We start from the raw sequence: 15,704 nt of genomic DNA on the forward strand, positions 1-15,704 counted from the left end.
CTTTGATGAATTTGCCGAATTCCAAGGTTTTCGTGACCAGTTGATGAACAATGTGGGGGAGATGGATCAGGACTAGACAGGAGAGGAATGGAAGGACCTTAGATTGCCCAGATACAGAGCTGGCCCAAGACATTGTGTTGCCTGGGTCCAACACAAAAAAAAAAAATCACGCCCAACAAAAGGTCCCCACATCCATTATTTAAATATAACCTTAAGAAAATATTATGTATACTGTTATCTTCTTCCATAACTCCCCACCGGAAAGGTCCACCAAACACCCATTGTCTGTCCTCAGTCCTCCTGTCACTCCTTTGTCTGCAGTGCCCACTGCCCTAGAAGATCCAGCCTGGCCTGCGTGAGATGGAGAGCACTGAGGTGGTCACGATGACGTGAGGGAAGTTTCCCAGAGGAGACACTCTGCCTCCTCATACTCATCAGTTTGCACTATGGGCCGGAGTATGAGAATGGGAAATGCCACCCGTAACTGATGGCACAAAACTGCTCCAAAAAAAAATCTTGGGAGTCAATTTGCTGCCCCTCTCCAAGTGCTGTCTGGGACCAATGGACAGGGGAGGACTGGGCCAGGGGGCAGGGGGGAAAATGCCCCCTGGGCCGCTCTGATGTCCGGTAAAAAGGCTGCACAGTTTCTGCCACAGACATGCCTAAAGGATTCCTGGTGAAGAGAAATAAAAAGGCTCTGCCACTGACCTACTGGGTGCAGGTTGAAGACAAGGAAAGAGCGCAGGCCTCCCCCCGCCCCCAGCATTGATGGTGTAAACTGTGTCTGAGCAGAGGCCGGTTCCATGCCCCACTGGAGACTCTCCTCCCCTGGCCAGCCCCAACCGAGCTGCCCCAGCTCCCCCCAACTGTCCCCTGCTGGCCAGGCTGGGAATCCGGATTCATGAGTAGAGAGAGTACCTAGAGCAGGACTTCAGCTTGAAAAGGGGGTCAGGAGGAGGACGGGAAGAGGAAGAGTCGGGCCGAGCCGCTGCACCATGGGCCTCCAGTTTCTACTTGCCCCCTGGGCTAAAAGGTGCTAGTCTGCCCCTGCCAATGGACCCAGTGGGACCCCTGCCCTGATATCACCAATTGCGAAAGAACCGAGGTCACCTTTATCTTCATGGCCAGCAGACAGACAATCGCCAAATCTTGGCAACTTCTTGCCGACATTTTGAGGAACGTCGAACAGCCAATGATCAATGAGAAGCTTATGGCAACGTTTAATGACAAGATATTTAACAATCTGGTCGCTTTTGGACAGAGTACCTCCAATTGGACAGGTTTGACCACACCCTGTTACAATACTCCTACCCCAACCTTCTGCTCGTTTTTCCACCCTCTCCTTCTTTCTCACCTGAATCTCTTCCATGTGTCCCCTTTTTACATTCCATATAATTCCAAGTGAATCTCATGGCCCTCGGTTAAGGAGATTTTCCAAAAACGTGTAGGGACCCTGGCCCCTAGTGTTAGCGGCTTAGCTGTGGCTAGCCTGAGCACTGTTTAGTTATATTATCTGGGTGTGTTGAGTCTCCCCTAATCCTAGGGCTATTGATTGCTTCTGTCTGCTACTATTGTGTGTTCACCAGTGGAAAGAGCAAGGAGATGCACTGTATTGGGTTAGAAATGTATATTTCCACCTGACCAAGCACTGAAGGGTCTATGTCAATAATGTGGGCTGGGGAAGGAAATATTTGGGGACACCTTCTGGAAAGGCTCCTTTTCCTTCCAGGCTTTTCCTGGTAAGGATGGAGTGATAGAAGGTCCCTTGCCTCCTGGAGCTTCTGCCTGGGGAGGGTATAGATGCTGGGAGATGCAGTTCATGCTTCTCAGACCTGTTAGCTGGGAGGAGCTAAAGCTGGAGAAGACTTTGCCCATCTAGGTCTAATGGTTCACAAATGGCCTGTGAGAGGAGCTGAAGCTGGAGAAGACTTTGCCCATCTACATCTAATGGTTCACAAATGACCCGTGGGAAGAGCTGAAGATACGTAAAGGTAGCTGACCAAATGGCTTACTGGATCTACATTGGCCGGTAGAGAAGGTAAAGATTTTACAAGATACTACTGAGCAGAGGGAATCTGTTGATGTTTCGGGATATCTTGGACCCCTAACCCTTGTAGGCAGGTGCGGTTTGTTTTCCCCCCTGTAGGGGGCGCTCAAACTTAGCGGCTCTGCAGCTGGAGAGGAAGTAAGGTGGTAGGATGGTTTCCTGGGTCACTAGGGAAGCAATCTAGTTGGATGCCGTCGCCTCATGTGACTCTGGTGGCCATTTTGGGTCAAGAAGAGCTTATTTAGGGTCCTGGCTCCCAGGTCTGGCACACTTTATGCAAGTGGATTGAGTAGGGAAAGGTATCCTATCTGGTAGGGACAGTGCTAGTGGCAAAGAGAGGTTCCTGGTGAGGAGGAACAGCATAGGGAGTGGGCACTAGATGGCCACATTCTGCCCTTCACAACAGACACTGTCAGTCCAGCTGGAACCCGCCCTGTTCACGTTGCTGGAAATCGGGAGTTTACCCAGTTGGGCAGTCTTCCCACCAGGTTTGTTGTGAACTGTCGTTACATTTCTTCAATACACGTTTTGCATTGAACCCGACTGTGTGAATTATTGCTGCTGCACCTCGCTGCTCCCCACTTACCCCTCTCTGGGCAACTGAGTCAATTAAATAGAAAAAAGAAGATTGATCGAGTGGAAGTTCGTCTGTCAACACCGCTAGGACATGGGGTGTCAGGGTGCTCAACAAGGAGAGCCCATAAAACCCAGTGGCTTTCTCAGGAGTCATTGCTACACAAGACTGCTTTCCTCTAACGTGTTCCCCCCCCAGAGTTACATTGAAGAAAGCGGACATTAGATTGGCGTGTTGGTGCTGCTGGTTGGTTCCCACCATCGTTTGGTTGGTTCCCACCATTGTTTGGTTGGTTCCCACCATCGTTTGGTTGGTTTGGTTGCAGAAAAGCATTGAGGGTCAGTTTTCTCACCTGTCAGGTTGGTCTCGGCGCTGTAGGTACCAAGATAGATGGAGCCGGTATTAGGCGTGTAACATTCGTACTCCCCCGTGTCCTTCTCCTGCAGTTGGACGATGTGTAGGACGGTGTGGTCCATGGATACCTTTTCTATGTAGATGTCCCGGCTCCTGACACGTTCTGAGTATATTGCATATGAGAAGCCGGGTCCACTGGTGCTCACCACCTTTAAGACTTTCTCTGGAGCTGATGACAGTTTAACGGAGAACTCAAATTCCTGATTGGAGGCCCCCTGATTCCCTGACACCTTACACCAGATGGTGATGTGGGAGCCCACGGTGCGGTAGAGGGGCCCATTCTCAATGGTGACCTCATGCTGAGCCCAAGACAAACCTGTGAGGAGAAACAACTGCCGAGATTAATCCACTGTGCCGGATCATTACTGTACATGTGCATGACGGTCTCTGACAGTCTCATGTAACATGTCCCCAATCTCTGACAATCTCATGTAACATGTCCCCAATCTCTGACAATCTCATGTAACATGTCCCCAATCTCTGACAGTCTCATGTAACATGCCCCCAATCTCTGACAGTCTCATGTAACATGTCCCCAATCTCTGACAGTCTCATGTAACATGTCCCCAATCTCTGACAGTCTCATGTAACATGCCCCCAATCTCTGACAATCTCATGTAACATGCCCCCAATCTCTGACAATCTCATGTAACATGTCCCCAATCTCTGACAGTCTCATGTAACATGTCCCCAATCTCTGACAGTCTCATGTAACATGCCCCCAATCTCTGACAATCTCATGTAACATGCCCCCAATCTCTGACAATCTCATGTAACATGTCCCCAATCTCTGACAGTCTCATGTAACATGTCCCCAATCTCTGACAGTCTCATGTAACATGTCCCCAATCTCTGACAGTCTCGTGTAAGATGTCCCCAATCTCTGACAGTCTCATGTAACATGTCCCCAATCTCTGACAATTTCATGTAACATGTCCCCAATCTCTGACAATCTCATGTAACATGTCCCCAATCTCTGACAGTCTCATGTAACATGTCCCCAATCTCTGACAGTCTCATGTAACATGCCCCCAATCTCTGACAGTCTCATGTAACATGTCCCCAATCTCTGACAGTCTCATGTAACATGCCCCCAATCTCTGACAATCTCATGTAACATGCCCCCAATCTCTGACAATCTCATGTAACATGTCCCCAATCTCTGACAGTCTCATGTAACATGCCCCCAATCTGACAATCTCATGTAACATGTCCCCAATCTCTGGCAGTCTCATGTAACATGTCCACAATTTCTGACAATCTCATGTAACATGTCCACAATCTCTGACAGTCTCATGTAACATGTCCCCAATCTCTGACAGTCTCATGTAACATGTCCCCAATCTCTGACAATCTCATGTAACATGTCCCCAATCTCTGACAGTCTCATGTAACATGTCCCCAATCTCTGACAATCTCATGTAACATGTCCCCAATCTCTGGCAGTCTCATGTAACATGTCCCCAATCTCTGACAGTCTCATGTAACATGTCCCCAATCTCTGACAGTCTCGTGTAGCATGTCCCCAATCTCTGACAGTCTCATGTAACATGTCCCCAATCTCTGACAGTCTCATGTAACATGTCCCCAATCTCTGGCAGTCTCATGTAACATGTCCCCAATCTCCGACAGTCTCATGTAACATGTCCCCAATCTCTGACAGTCTCATGTAACATGTCCCCAATCTCTGACAATCTCATGTAAAATGGCCCCAATATCTAACAGTCTCATGTAAAATGTCCCCAATCTCTGACAGTCTCATGTAACATGTCCACAATCTCTGACAGTCTCATGTAACATGTCCCCAATCTCTGACAGTCTCATGTAACATGTCCCCAATCTCTGACAGTCTCATGTAACATGTCCCCAATCTCTGGCAGTCTCATGTAACATGTCCCCAATCTCTGACAGTCTCATGTAACATGTCCCCAATCTCTGACAGTCTCATGTAACATGTCCCCAATCTCTGACAGTCTCATGTAAAATGGCCCCAATATCTAACAGTCTCATGTAAAATGTCCCCAATCTCTGATAATCTCATGTAATATGTCCCCAATCTCTGACAGTCTCATGTAACATGTCCCCAATCTCTGACAGTCTCATGTAACATGTCCCCAATCTCTGGCAGTCTCATGTAACATGTCCCCAATCTCCGACAGTCTCATGTAACATGTCCCCAATCTCTGACAGTCTCATGTAACATGTCCCCAATCTCTGACAATCTCATGTAAAATGGCCCCAATATCTAACAGTCTCATGTAAAATGTCCCCAATCTCTGATAATCTCATGTAAAATGTCCCCAATCTCTGATAATCTCATGTAAAATGTCCCCAATTTCTGATAATCTCATGTAACATGTCCCCAATCTCTGACAATCTCATGTAACATGTCCCCAATCTCTGACAGTCTCATGTAACATGTCCCCAATCTCTGACAATCTCATGTAACATGTCCACAATCTCTGACAGTCTCATGTAACATGTCCCCAATCTCTGACAGTCTCATGTAACATGTCCCCAATCTCTGGCAGTCTCATGTAACATGTCCCCAATCTCTGACAGTCTCATGTAACATGTCCCCAATCTCTGGCAGTCTCATGTAACATGTCCCCAATCTCTGACAGTCTCATGTAACATGTCCCCAATCTCTGACAGTCTCATGTAACATGTCCCCAATCTCTGACAGTCTCATGTAAAATGTCCCCAATCTCTGATAATCTCATGTAACATGTCCCCAATCTCTGGCAGTCTCATGTAACATGTCCCCAATCTCTGACAGTCTCATGTAACATGTCCCCAATCTCTGACAGTCTCATGTAACATGTCCCCAATCTCTGACAATCTCATGTAACATGTCCCCAATCTCTGACAGTCTCATGTAAAATGTCCCCAATCTCTGATAATCTCATGTAACATGTCCCCAGTCATTCACTGTCTTGTGTAATGTGTCCCTGGTTTCTGGCAGTCTCATTTAACATGTTGCCAGTGTTTGACCAACTCCTGCAGCAATACACATTTTGAATATTGTGTGTGGCCCTTTAGTGATGTCAGCGGCTGCACTTGAGAACCCCCCATATCTGGTATTTGGACCCCCATTGATGAAGTCTCAGGCGTTTGTGAGGGGCACCTCTGCAGGGTGGCATTAATTTGGCTGTAAATAATGGCAGACATCTTGGGGGGGACACAAATAACAGCTGATGGTTGAGGAGCTCATAATAAGCTTTAGAGGAATGAGGTCCCCCTCTGAGCAAAGACTGGAAACTGTACTGCAAAGTGCATGTGAAATGTGCCATCTTCCGGCTCTCACTCTGGACATCACCCGAGGGCAGTGGCCACTTACCTATGATGGCGAGCCAGAGGAGCCCGCTGCGAGGAGACAGCATGGTGTGCTCAGCGTTGTCTGGTAGAGGGCACAGAATTTGTCACATCATATGTCTCCCCCGCAATGTACAGTCAGGAAACCACAGACTGTCGCCTTACACAGCTCAGATATCATAAAGCAGAACTAGAGCAGCTCAGTGCCAGGCCAGTCATGTCAGGAAATCTCAGCACATTGGTGCCCCTATACCTGAGAACCTGGGGCACCTACCCTGGGTCCCCCATCCAGTACTATGATACCACTGTACTAAGAAGTGTCTGCCCCCTGCACTCTGTAACAAGATTCCTCTGGTTGCTATTGGCAACTGCTCTTCTACCCCGGTGACCATATAGCAACCCCTGTGTGCATGCACAGGTTATCTTCCTCTACGGCGGTATACCCGTAGCAGACCACTCCACTGCTATGGGGCCCAAAGGTGGGTAGGGGGCCCAACTAGGGAGGTTGCCTGAAGCCTCCATTCAAGAAGAACGGACATCAGATGCACAGGGTCATGCTTTGGAATCATGCTTTCGCTAGTCACATATTTTCCTTCCCCCCCCCCCCCCCCCTCCTCCATATTGCCTTCAGAGCTTCTGGTCATCCCGGCCAGCACTGTGATATTAACCCTTGATGTCCAACACAATATTCCTGAGGCGGAAAATCCCAGAGTATCTTCTCAGCTTAAAGCAGATCTTCACCCTTCCCAGCCACTTCCACCATTTCATCACTACCCCTTCCCCTCTCAAAATCTCATACTGCTTTCTCAATATTTTTGTTAGATGCCCCCAGCCCCCCCCCCCAAGAGGTACTGGGCACCATTGCTCCTCCCACCCAAGAGGTACTGGGCACCATTGCTCCTCCCACCCAAGAGGTACTGGGCACCATTGCTCCTCCCACCCTTTTCAAGTTTTTCCTTTCTTCAACTTATTTCATATTTTGTCCAAAACCAGTCACCATTCCGGCCTTCGTGAGATTCATGTCTCCATTTTCCTGAAGCCACCTGAGATATGTCCATCACATGTCCCAGAATCCTTCACTTTCCATTCACAGCGGCTGGAGGATGGCAGGCCTGGCACACGTCATCAGGAGGCCAGGCTGGCTTACCAAGGACAAGGCACCCAGCACCAGATCATGTCATGAAAAAATGGCGGTGTGGGACACGGCATAAGGCAACGGCATGGTGGATCACAGCAGGGCTACATCATCTGTGCATGCGCTCTGACGGTATGGCCTACAGCGCATGACCTTCAGAGCCCATAACAAAAATGTCAGCTCCCGCACCCATGTGAAGGAGTGACGTCATTGCGTACCCAGCCACTCATGTAGCCAAAGCAATGACTGGGCCCGGGGCAGCTGCCCCTTTTGTCCTGTGTTAAAGACGGCCCTGGATGGGAGAAGCGAACAACTTCTTTCCTGAAACTCATGGTTGCAGGAAAGAAAATCACTCTGTCAATGGCCATAGATGATGCGATTTTCTTTGGTTGCAGGAAAGAAAATCACAAAATTTCTTTATCAACAAAGTCAGTGTTGATGGGAGAACCCCACTCGTGGCGCCATTGTGTTCTCCTGCTGGAGAGCGCAGGGAGCCGTCCCTGCTGGGAGAACACAGCGATTATTGCTAAATGCTATTACAGCCGCTAACAATAATCACATGAAAAATACTGCATGCTGGTTGTATCAATGGATCAGCTTGGGTACAATCAGCATGCCCATACTTGGATTGAATCTCAGCCGGTCCCTGCTGAACCGGCTGAGATTCAAACCATTTATGGCCCCCAAAGTGGTTGTAAAGGGTGAAGGTTTTATTACTTTATAGGTAAAAAAAACCTTTCAGTGTACAGCCTGAGCTGCCTCTATGTGTCTGTGGGACACACAGAGCGTGGCTTAGTTCCGTCTGCTGCTCTCTCCTCACTTGCTGCGGTTGACAGCAGAGGGAGGGTGCCAATTGGAGAGAGACCCAGGAGAGCCACTTCTCACGTGCACATCGCTGGTTTTGACAGGTACCCACTCCCACGTCTGGGTAAGATCGGCGATCTATGACATTTCCCGCCCCTCCTACTCCCCCCTGCTGCCTTCTGGGACTCACACAGGTCCCAGAAGACAGCGGGGCCATTCAGAAAGTGCAGCGCTACTTGCACATGCTCAGTAGGAAACTGGCTGTGAAGCTTCACTTCTTGTTTCCCTTACTACAGATGGCGGCGCCGGCACCGGCACCCTGAAGCTTAATGAAAAAATCAGCTTGAGGTGCCGACATTGCGGGATCCCTGGACAGGGAAGTGTTCTTATAATAACCACTTCATGCCAACGCGGGCCTAAAATGCCGTTCTCACACTTCCTATGTGCCCCCTGCGGGGCGTGGGCAGGGCGGGGGGCTCTGTGATCACCGAGTCCTTGGGACTTGGTTGATCACAGATCGGAATAAAGGGCCGATCCTGAACCTTTACCACGTGATCAGCTGTCAGCCAATGACAGCTGATCATGTGATGTAAACAGAAGCCGGTTATCTTTTTTAAGAGGGACATCGGTTCCATGCTGTCCCCACCAGTGCTGCTAACCAGTGCCCATTTGTACTGCTAATCAGTGCCCACCAGTGCCACCTATCAGTGCCCATCAGTGCCTCATTATTAGTGCCACCTATCAGTGCCACCTACTAGTGTCTATCAGTGCCCATCAGTGCCCATCAAAGCTGCCTGTCAGTGCCACCTCTCAGTGCCCTTCAGTGCCACCTATCAGTGCCCATGAGTGTCACCTCTGTGTCCTTCAGTGCCACCTATCAGTGGCCATCAGTGCCACCTCTCAGTGTCCTTCAGTGCCGCCTATCAGTGCCCATCAGTGCCACCTATCAGTGCCACCTTTCAGTGCCCTTCAGTGCCGCCTTTCAGTGCTTCCAGATCAGTGCCGCCTCATCAGTGGTGCCCTATCAGTGCCCATCAGTGGAGCCTCATCAGCGCACATCAATGAAGGAGAAAAATTACCTGTTTGGAAAATTTTATAACAAACTATGAAAACTTTTTAAATTGTTTTTCAAAATTGTTTAGCAAAAATAAAAAACCGCAGTGGTAGAATACATTTTGACCTGAATTTAGATTTTTTACATTTTTTTTTATTGGGTATGTTTTATAACAGAAAGTGGAAAATAGTGTTTGTTTTTTGCATATTTTATCCTTTACAGTATATAATAAAAAAGTGGTGATCAAGTACTACCAAAAGAAAGCTCTATTTGTGTGAAAAGAATAATAAAAATGTCACATGGGTACAGTGTAGCATGACGGCGCAATTGTAATTCCAAGTGTGAGAGCGCCGAAAGCTAAAAATTGGCCTGGGCAGGAATGGGGTGAAAGTGCCCGGTATTGGGGTGGTGGGGGGTTAGGAAGGGGGTGAAAGTGCCTGGTAAGCAAGTGGTTAAAGGTCAGCAGCTACGGGATTTGTAGAGGATTTGTAGTTGCTGATTTTTGATGTTCTCTGAAGGAGTCTGGAGCTTCTCTATAAGGCTTTAGAACCACTTTAACCACATGACCTCCAGAAGGTTTTACCTCCCCCCCACTCCTTCATGACCAGGCTAATTTTTGCTATTCAGCACTGCGCTACTTTAACAGGTAATTGTGCGGTCATGCAACACTGTACCAATATGAAATTGATATCATTTTTTTTTCACACAAATACAGCTTTCTTGTGGTGGTATTTGATCACCGTTGGGGTTTTCCATTTTTTATTATATAAAGGAAAAAATATGAAAATTAAGCTATTTTCCACTTTATGCTATAAAACATATCCAATTAAAAATAAAAAAAATCTAATTTCTTCATAAATTCAGGCCAAAATGTATTCTGCTTCATATTTTTGGTAAAACAAAAATCACAATAAATGTATATTGATCAGTTTCTGTGAAGGATATAGTGCCTACAAACTATGGAATATATACTGGAATTTACGCAGCTCTATACTCTATACTGTAACGGCGGTGATTAGTGATGTATAGTCTGACTGTAGTAATGTGGCGGACAATCTGGCGCTAATAGATACTATCTGGGAGGGTCACTGACAGTGATGTCACTAGTGACTAATACAGTGATAATAAAATACACTGAAAAGACATGTACAATGCTGTAAAAACATCTTACGCGTTTCAGATGTTAGTCCTTTAGTCATGGCTAAGCGCTAATGTCTGAAACGCATAGGCTGTTTTTACAGCGCTGTACATGTCTTTTTAATAAAGGAATGTTATGTTGTGGATGCCATCCTGAGTGCCGACCATCCCTTTCCTTATTCTGGTACATTGGAGGTGTCGGCAGCCTCGAGGTCTGAGCACAGGGTGAACCGTCCCACATTCCGCTTGAGTGCTTCCGTCAGTACACCGCTTCCTCCAATCTGAACATAGATATCAGATATTATAGCCACCTATTGCAACCAAGAACTAGGCAGGAATAGCTCAGCTGCAAAACTGGAAGTGTTTATTGAAGAAGAATACAGACTTTTTATACACTTGAGAAGTCGGTCAGTCACCACATGACCAATGACCCGAATATTTACCCAAAACATCACACAATGGTTTAGAGAACGAGGTAGGGATGACCTCATGGCTAATCACATCATAGAGGATCCTTAAATGTTTAGTAAAATTAACCAACATATACTAGAAACATTAAGTTGATTAAACAACAAGCCACCTAGACACTCAGAGGTCTCATTCCAGGTCAGACTTCCCGGCATCGAGCTCACAAAGTACAATACACATTATTACAAGTATAAACACATCCCCACAATACTTTTCTAGCAGACAATAGGTGAGTTAATTAGCACAAATGACAATGGGTGTGTCAGGGAAGAACTTTGGGCAGAACTGGCAGATACGCCAATGCCGAAGATGGCCGCGCGAACGCGCGCATGCGCATTAGCAAAAAGAGTGTGTTGGCGCACGCAACAGCGCATTGGCGTTCACCATGGTGTGTCCTAATTAGCAGTATTCACTGGCCTATATAAACTTAGCACTGGCTATCACTCATTGCTGGATTATTTTCAGCTAGTACCTGATTTCCCTGTGCCTTGAACTTTAGCTTGATTACCCGTTCCCGACCCGGCTATCCTTGACCTGCTCTGGCTTATCTCCTGGCTCTGAACCCGGCTTGCTTTACGGACTTTCTGCTGCCTACTCCTGATTGACTTCTCAGGTTTGACCCTGGCTTGATCCCGACTACTCTACCAGCCTCTGTTCCTGATTGACCTCCCATGTTTGACCCCCAGTCTGGCTACTGACCTTGATTGCATTAACCTGCCTGCACTTCTAGTGATCCAGTGACTGTGACCATCTTACCCACTACGGATCCGATTCCTGAAGCAGCTACACCTGCAGGCAAAAAGTGCACAGCGCCCTCTATCACCATCTCCATGGGTGCTCTGCACTCAGCGACAAGGGGAGCCCTCTCGTCACCTCAGCCTCCAAACTGGTTCCTGACAGGGTCAAAGACAGGGGGTTGGGGTGATGAGATTACCATCTGCTATGAGTTTCCCAGTGTTGAGCAGTCATGGCTGTTATTGTGCCAACATGGATCCCGGGCCTAGAGTCCCAGAGTCTGTGTGTTCTGGGGAGTCACGAACCTGAATCAGAAACAAGACTACTCCAAGGGTCCCCCAGGCATCCACCTCCAAATGTGTAGTGTTCCCTTTAAAGCCAGGGCCCATAGTCAGTGGGCAGGAGGCTAGCCTGCAGTCCCTTCCAAAAGATCCTGTCGTGGGTGAGTCTATCATAGAGCTGTTATGTGGGAAGATTGTAGCGCCTACGCATCTGTTTTCCCCAAACAAGTGCATTATCCAATCAGTGTACGGGTTGGCAAGGGGCACGCGCACGCGTGTCCTGAACCTGAAAAACAGGCGGCAATGTATAGGTATGTTGCCTGGCCTGTCTGTGCCCCTCTTCCACAGTCAAACTACAATCGGTTAAAATGAATTGTGTGTTTCAATAAAGTTTTGTAACATTGTATCTCTCCCGAACAGGGCCGGTGCTGAAGCTAGGCGAACTAGGCAGCCACCTAGGGTGCACGGCCGCTGACTTCACTACTAGCTTGGCTGGGGAACACAAGGGGCTGAAGACTGCCACTCTACACCGTGGAGGACATCTGTCATGGCTGCTCCGGAGGAGGTCAGCAGCAGCTCAGCCTGTAAGGAAGGCAACACCGAGCTGGCTCTCGGGAGTTGGAGGACAGCTGGGGGGGGGGGGCAGAGGAGGTGGGCACCGTGTCTCAGAAGTGTCTCAGGATGGATGAGAAGTTCTGCTGTGACAATAAGCACCTGGCAGTAGGTACCAGCGCCCTAGGACAAGACAAACACCACCACCCCCTAGCTGCCTGAGGGGTGTGACACGATGGGTTTAACCGCTACCCTACATCATGGAGGAAATCCCTCATTGCGGAGGAGGAGGTCAGCAGCAGCTCAGCCTCTAAGGAAGGAAACACCAAGCCGGCTCCTGGGAGTTGGAGGACAGCTGGGGTGGCAGAGGAGGTGGGCACCATGTATCAGGATGGAGGAGAAGTTTTTGCTGCCCTGGTGAGTGCGCTTTGACAATCAGCACCTGGCTGTAGGCGCCCACGCCCTGGGCAAGACAACCACCACCAACCCAGCCACCTGGGGGGCATGTCACAGTGGGATGAAGACCGCTACCCTACACCATGGAGGACATCCATCATGGCTGCTGTGGAGGTCAGCAGCAGCTCAGGCTGTAAGGAAGGTGACACCGAGCCGGCTCCTGGGAGTCGGAGGACAGCTCAGGGGGGTGGAGGAGGTGGGCATCATGTCTCAGGATGGAGGAGAAGTTCTGCTGCCCTGGTAAGTCCGCTCTAAAAATCAGCACCTGGTTTTAAGCACCCGTGCCCTAGGCAAGACAACCACCACCCCCCAGTTGCCTGGGGGGCATGACATGAAGAGTTGAAGACTGCCACCCTACACCGTGTAGGACATCTGTCATGGTTGCTGCAGAGGAGGTCATCAGCAGCTCAGCCTTTAAGAAAGGCGACACCGAGCCGGCTTCTGGGAGTCTGAGGACAGCTGGCGAGGCAGAAGAGGTGGGCACCATGTTTTAGGATGGAGGAGAAGTTTTGCTGCCATGGTGAGTCCACTCTGACAATCAGCACCCGGTTGTACGCACCTGCGCCCTGGGCAAGACAACCACCACCACCACCCTCACCCCGCAGGAGGGGAGATGTGGTGGTAGTCTTGCCTAGGGTGCAAAATAGTCAAGCCCTGGCGCTGCTCCCACATGACCTTTTCCTGCTCCATTGTTTTATTATTGGCCTGGTTGGGATGGCTGCATTTACACACATTAACATTTTGTTGTTATTGGAGAATATTTGTATTACCGTCAATCCCCGGCTCCGCCCCTAGTAATAGATGGACTATGCTCACAACTCTCCAGCTGCCTGTCCTAGAAATGAAAGAACCTTATTGATACCATTGTCCTAATGGCCAGAGAGAGGGAGGTCACTGGGGGGCAGTGGCGGCCGGTCGATAGGGGGCGCAGGGGCACCGCCCCCCCCAATCAATCTTCAAAGGAAAAAAAATTACCATTTAAAAGCCAACTAGGGGCACCGGACCTATTGCTGGCTCTGGGGGGGTTGGGGTTTGGCCTCCCACGTGCTGCCAGCAGAGGCGCCGATTGGCGGCCTTCTGGGTGTCATCGGGGCGCAGAGCAATGCGCCCCGACACTCCCCACTGTAGTCCTGTCCTGGATGTGATTGGTCCAGACTCCAGCCTGGACCAATCATTCAGGACATCCCGGCTGACGTCGTTGTGGGGGCGGTGCGTGCGTCAGTCACTCCCTGTAACCGTCCGTCTCCGTCACCTTCCCGATTCCTGCCGCCGTTAGAGCGAAGAAGAGAGGAGCAGTGCGTGGACGTCTCACAGTCTGGAGTCACAGGAGTCGAGTCAGCCCTGGAGAGCAGGTAAGTGAAGCGATTGAAGCCGCTGCAGTGGGTAACTCGAGGAGACGCAGGGACTGAAGAGAAGCTGCCGCTACAGGTAAGTGTCTCGGAGGGGGGGGGGCTTGGCATGCTGATCTCTGTATTGAAGGGGGCACGATGATCTCTGCATTGAAGGGGGCATGATGATCTCTACATTGAAGGGGGCACGATGATCGCTACATTGAAGGGGGCACAGCACGCTGGTCACTGCATTGATGGGGGCACGCTGGTCACTGCATTGATGGGGGCACGCTGGTCTCTCTGCATTGAAAGGGGGCACGCTGGTCTCTCTGCATTGAAAGGGGGCACGCTGGTCTCTCTGCATTGAAAGGGGGCACGCTGGTCACTCTGCATTGAAAGGGGGCATGCTGGTCACTCTGCATTGAATGGGGGCACGCTGGTCTCTCTGCATTGAAAGGGGGCACACTATACCTTGATTAGTGAAGGCCCCGTTTACACTTTTGTGACCTCAAAGTCACGCAATTTTTTACAGCGTTTTTTGCCGCAAAGCAATGCCTATTACATTTTTCTGTTTGCGCCCCCCCAAAAGTGGAGTGTGTCATCTCCCCAGAGCACAGCGGGCACTTACCCAGGACAGCGAGCCACAGAAGTCCCCCGGGGAGAGACGGCATGGTGCAATGGCTCTCAGTGTTGTCTGGTTTGGAGCGCAGAAGTTGTCACATCAGACGCCTCCCCCGCAGTGTACAGGAAACCGCAGACTGTCGCCACACTCACAGCACAGATATGAGAAAGCAGAACTAGGCCGGCTCACTGTGACAGGCCAGTCATGTCAGGATTTCTAAGCACATAGGGTTCTCTATACCTGGGCACATAGGGTTCTCTATACCTGGGCACATAGGATTCTCTATACCAGGCACATAGGGTTCTCTATACCTGGGCACATAGGGTTCTCTATACCTGGGCACATAGGGTTATCTATACCTGGGCACATAGGGTTCTCTATACCTGGGCACATAGGGTTCTCTATACCTGGGCGCATAGATTTCTCTATACCTGGGCACATAGGGTTCTCTATACCTGGGCGCATAGGGTTATCTATACCTGGGCACATGGTGTTCTCTATACCTGGGCACATAGGGTTCTCTATACCTGGGCACATAGGGTTCTCTATACCTGGGCACATAGAGTTCTCTATACCTGGGCACATGGTGTTCTCTATACCTGGGCACATAGGGTTCTCTATACCTGGGCACATAGGGTTCTCTATACCTGGGCACATAGAGTTCTCTATACCTGGGCACATGGTGTTCTCTATACCTGGGCACATAGAGTTCTCTATACCTGGACACATAGAGTTCTCTATACCTGGGCACATAGGGTTCTCTATACCTGGGAACATAG

The 15,704-nt window shown here is 49.4% G+C and overlaps 1 protein-coding gene across 3 annotated transcripts in view; it reads right to left on the reverse strand.

The window, feature by feature from the left end:
- Positions 1 to 15,704, reverse strand: part of LOC309548507 (immunoglobulin superfamily member 2-like) — a 283,133-nt gene that overhangs the window by 41,592 nt on the left and 225,837 nt on the right. Inside the window, exons 1-2 of one of the 3 annotated variants that reach the window (XM_082248459.1) lie at positions 14,932 to 15,030; positions 2,974 to 3,351 (exon numbers count right to left, since the gene is read on the reverse strand). In XM_082248459.1, the coding sequence (XP_082104585.1) occupies positions 2,974 to 3,351; positions 14,932 to 14,974 (421 nt within the window). In that variant the 5' untranslated portion in view covers positions 14,975 to 15,030. Of the gene's footprint in view, positions 1 to 2,973; positions 3,352 to 6,375; positions 6,478 to 14,931; positions 15,031 to 15,704 lie in introns of those variants that run through there. The other 2 variants (XM_082248460.1, XM_082248461.1) reach the window with 2 other exon arrangements.

This window comes from Pelophylax lessonae, assembly GCF_965119305.1.
Source record: "Pelophylax lessonae genome assembly, chromosome: 2".
Taxonomy (NCBI): domain Eukaryota; kingdom Metazoa; phylum Chordata; class Amphibia; order Anura; family Ranidae; genus Pelophylax; species Pelophylax lessonae.